Genomic DNA, 4,713 nt, shown 5'->3' on the forward strand with positions numbered 1-4,713 from the left:
TAGCTGGTCGACTATTTACTGTTGCGGGTAGTTGCATTAATGTCGGCAGTAATGGATATGCAAGGGCTCTTCTGGGTGTTGCGAATTCACGAGCTCCCCGGGGACGGGCTGGATCTTACAAAAGCGCGGGCTCTGCTGGAAGAAGCCCTGGCACTCGCTGCCTTTCTCGTGGTGGGATTGTTTTGCCGCGCTCGTGGCTCTTGTGAAGTGCTATCTCCGCTTCCCAGCGGGCGCTGATGGGGACGCTGGCTCCCCGATAAGGCTTTCTGCTGGCAGGGGGGGGACGGGACGTCCCCCTGCGGGAACGGGGGCTGCTGTGCTCCCGCAGCCCCCGGGGCGGCGGAAAAGGGGGCTGTTCGCATGGATGTGCCTTCAAACGGCTCTCGGTGCCCTCTCCCAGAGAGATAACGCCGAGCCCCGCGCCACAGCAAGTCACAAGCGTGCCTTTTATGTTGTTATTCTCCTTTTTTCTTAAGATATGTCTTCAAAAGCTGAATTTGGGTTATCTGATCCTTTATTAGTGCTGTACACGCTACAGATTATAAATGCCCTGTTTTGAAATTTGGGTAATAAAAGACTAATTGTTAAATGTTGTGCAGCTGCCTTATGAGCCTGGCTTTCACAGCGATGGGCCCGTTCGAAGTCACGAGACTGTCCCTGTCACTTGCAGACCTCCCTCTGCTCCACCAGCCGGACCCGCACCGCTCTGGTTTTACTTGAGCTGCCTCAAGAGACTCAGGCTCAGCTCATGTCGGTTTGATTCATGAAGGATTTAACATGTAATTCCTGGAAAAGGTGTCACGGAGAGATGCTAATCTGTTGGGTTAGCTTAAAAAAAAAATGCAGGGGAAGCTTCAGTTGATTGTAACTATGGCCACAAAAAAATTAAAAAAAACAATGGTAAGATCAAATCGTGGCCTTGTTCCTTAGAATAGCTGAAGGGTTTTCTTAAAAAGTTTCAGCTGGGGAGAAAAGAGGAATGGGAAGACACCACTCCCTTCCTTATAGTGCAGGGGCCCAACGGTATTAAATCTGGTTGAACTTTAAACTTGATGTTCACTTTAAACTCACTGAAACGTGTGCTCCATCCCTGCTGAAGTCCTGCGCCCTGCGGAGCCACGGCTGTGTCTGTGTGGCAGGGGAGAGGGATGGCTCTCCGTGGCCTAAATATTTTGATAATGACTTCAGTGTCATGGCCCGGAGCTTGGCAGTGCTGCTGACAGTGGGAGCCGTGGGCAGCTGTGTGGAAGAGAAAGCTTAGATGAAGGCTTTGAGCCTTTCACCCTCAAGCACGTGGCAATCGTCGTTCCTTGGAAAAATCCCTGCCCAACGTGTTTCGTGATTTTTGTTGTTTTTTTTTTTAATTTTTTGTCTTGAGTGTGTAGTTTCCTTGGGGGAAAAAAAGGTTCTTTTCCTTATCCTTGGGGTGCTGCTCCTTGTAAATCTGATGTTGTCCTCATGAGTGTCAGGTCAACCCCCCTTCGCTGCCACACTGCCCCGTCAGGGGTCCCGGGGGGCCTCTGCCCGCCTGCGGCGGACGGCTGTGCCGCCAGCCCAGGGGCAAGCGCTGCGAAACATGGGCACGGTGAGCTGGTGCCTCGCTCAGCGGCTGTACCCGGGCATCACCCGGCTGCCGGAGCTGCTTTGCTCCCATTGAAGAGGGGAGAATGCAGTCGCGTTCAGGAGCGGTGTCTATACGTGCCGCCCACGGGATGCGGGGTGGGAGAGGGCAGCGTGCCCCTTGTGAAGAGCAGAGCGATGGTGGTAGTGCTGCTGGGGTTGGATTGACTGACTTCTGTCTCCTGGCTATACAAAAGCACATCACTTCCACTCCCCGAACATCTGCTCTTCAAAATAGAACGCTCTTGCCATCCAACGCATGGAAACCTTCCTGACGTTTTCCCTTTTTGTGCAACTCCCTGATACCTGCCTGTGCTCGTGTCCTTATTTAACCAACCAAAACGTTTGTGTGGTGTTTCAGCAGGCAGGAGAGACAGTGAAGGAAGCTGTGCCGCAGCAAAGGCAGGTGATGCTGGTGGACCTCAGTGCTTGCATCCGTTGGCATCGCCGAGTTGCTGCCTGCTCCGCATTTCTCTCTCCACCGTCGCGGGCGAGCGCAGGCGTGCTGATGGGGTGTCCCCCTGGGCAGGCTCGTACGACAGAGATAGCAAAGGTCTGATCAGTTGGGTTTTTAGTCTTCTACCGGGGCCTTGCTTATCTCATGCTTTTCTAGCACAGAGTGAAAGGGCTGACAGACAGACAGACAGACTACCACTGCCTGTCTCGGCCCTGTTCCCTGGCTCTCAGGCATAGTAGCTGTTCAGCCCTCTGCTCACACCTTAGCTTCGGTACCAAATTTGTTGCAGAAAGTTGCTAGGAAACTCAGAAGCGGTTGTGTGGCTTTTTTTGCCCCTCATTTAATTTTTTTTTTTTTTTTTCTTTTTTCAATGTTGTGGCATTGACTGAATGAAGAGCAGGGCAGGAGCGCTTCACTTGCGGCGCTGCGCTCCTCCAGGGGACCCCCGATTTGAAGGAGGTGTCGTGCTTCCAAGTCCTATGGCAATGTAGGCTGGAGATGTTGGATCCATGTGGATCTTTCCTCTCTTCGAACCTTGCATGGGTATTTGTTCACTTCTCACTCGCACCAGGACCGTGAGGTCCACTCAGTTTCTGTAGGTGGGTTACAGTGGGGTCCACCAGCAAAGCAGCCTCTTGTTCTGCCGGCCTCTGCCCCTGTGTTTGGGTGCGAGGTCTGAAGCATCGCATGGAGCTTTTCTGCTCCTTGACTAACGTCCCGCTGCTCGGGCTTGTTATCTCTCACCGCCTTCTGCTGGGCCGTTGCTGAGCTTGTAAGGCAGGAAAAAGTGTTTGTGCCATGCTTTGGTCGCACTTTTTTTGGCACCTCTACATAGAAAACAAGCCCTTGGCCATAGCTTGAGCTGTCTGGTGATGTTACTTCCCCTTGCCTCTGGCTTGTAAAACCAGAGGAAGGCGTTTCTGCATATTTTTTTTTTTTTAACGGATGTTTTTTGACCTGTTTCGTAAGACACTTCCACTTCCCCGTAGCCCTTGCAGAAGTGTTGCCCCAGCTGCCAGAGCAGCAGCGCTGGTCCAGCCCGATGCGGTCAGAGCCCTGCCCGACCCCATGAACCTCCGCATGGGCTACTGGGGGTGCTGGGGGCTGCTAGCCCAGGGCTGTGCTAGCCCCACCGCTGCGCCCGCGCCGCTCCCCACCTGCTCTGATGGGTGGTACCAAGGGCTGAATTCAGCATTTCCCCCCCAAAAAACAACCCCAAGACAGGCTTCGTCTATGGTGACAAACTGAAGTGGCTCAGCTCCCATCGGTTATTTGACAATAATACGAGCACTGACTCAAGCCCGGCTATCCTGTGTTTGTTTATTGATGCAGACAGCTCAGGCAAAGTTCATCGTAATTCAATTAATCATTACGTAATCCCTAAGAAATATCTAAGCGAGCAGTTGCTTGCATACAAAGGCGCACGATGGGAATATGCTGCATGGGTGGGGGGAAATGTCAGAACTATCAACCCCCAAATACAGCATCCACTGAAAGCACCGGGCTTTTTACTCTTGGGTCTCTAACTCAGCGATATCTGAAGCATGAGCTCTCCTGGCACAGAGGGAAGGCTCTGAAAGGATGGGAAGAGCAGTTCACACCAAAAATGTGGTGATCATCCCTTGGCTTGGGACAACGCAGTGGGCAACCAGCCCCACTGGCAAGCAAGCCTAGACGAAGCGATCGGGGCGAGCTCTCTTCTTTCTACCAGTGAGTGAGAGTTCACGCAGGGTTTTCCTCTGCCTCACCTAGAAACCGGCCGTGCCTTCGACGGCAGACCTGCCCAAGGAAGGACCGAACAATCCAGCCTTCCGGTAATGCGTTCTTTAAAGGCTTAAAATAGTTCCTGTGTTTGTCACAATCTGGATTTCACAATAGCTCGGAGGGTGAGTCACAGGCAGAGGCCAAACAGCCCCTTCTCTCACCTGAACAGGCACCTCTCACCCCTTAAATCCATAAGCTGAGCTGTAGTTTCGCTATGCCTCTGCCTTCCAGGAGTAACCTTCTCACCCCCTCCTCCCTGGTAGTCCCAGTGTGTCTGGCAGGCATGTCCAGCATCCGTCGTGCTCCAGAGGGCTCCAGCAAGGTCCTGGGCTTTGTGTCCTGAAGCTCGGCTCCTGGCATGGCTTTCTGGAAGTGGTTTACTGGATAACTTTTATTGGATATGTTTTCTTTTGTGGAATGCACATTCCCGTCCCGTTTCTGCGTAGCCCTGTCAGCCGTGGTCTGTGCGGTGCCTCGATTTGCGCAAGGGCTGGTAGTGGCCATAAAGGCTTCTCAGGTTTTAAATGCCAAGACTGGAACGAACCTAACTATAGTTCAGTAGCACATCCTGGGCACTATGCTGGCAGCTGTCTGCTCTATTTTATTTTTGGGGCTAATTAGCACTCCAGGGACAAATTATCCATGGCATTAAAATGCCCAGGAGTAGCGGAGCTAAAAGATGGAACTGGATGTGTGGTTTTGACTGACCAGCCATAGGTCATAGATTGGCATCAAACAGTTTCTGTTCTTGGGATCTCACCATCTGGGTGGTTCTTTTGCTTTTGTCCACAAATTTCACTGGAAAAAATGGGACACACCATGAATTCCTCAAAGGCTGTGCATTTGGGGGGTGTTTTAACCTGAGAAAAGCA

At 52.2% G+C, this 4,713-nt stretch overlaps 1 protein-coding gene across 1 annotated transcript in view; it reads left to right on the plus strand.

The window, feature by feature from the left end:
* Window positions 1-51: 51 nt before the first annotated feature.
* The window catches only part of STK10 (serine/threonine kinase 10), a 45,973-nt gene continuing 41,311 nt past the window's right edge, over window positions 52-4,713 (plus strand). Inside the window, 1 exon segment of the mRNA XM_009882089.1 lies at window positions 52-171. Coding sequence (XP_009880391.1) covers window positions 52-171 — 120 coding nt within the window.

Source organism: Charadrius vociferus, unplaced genomic scaffold, assembly GCF_000708025.1.
Source record: "Charadrius vociferus isolate BGI_N301 unplaced genomic scaffold, ASM70802v2 scaffold3, whole genome shotgun sequence".
Lineage (NCBI taxonomy): Eukaryota > Metazoa > Chordata > Aves > Charadriiformes > Charadriidae > Charadrius > Charadrius vociferus.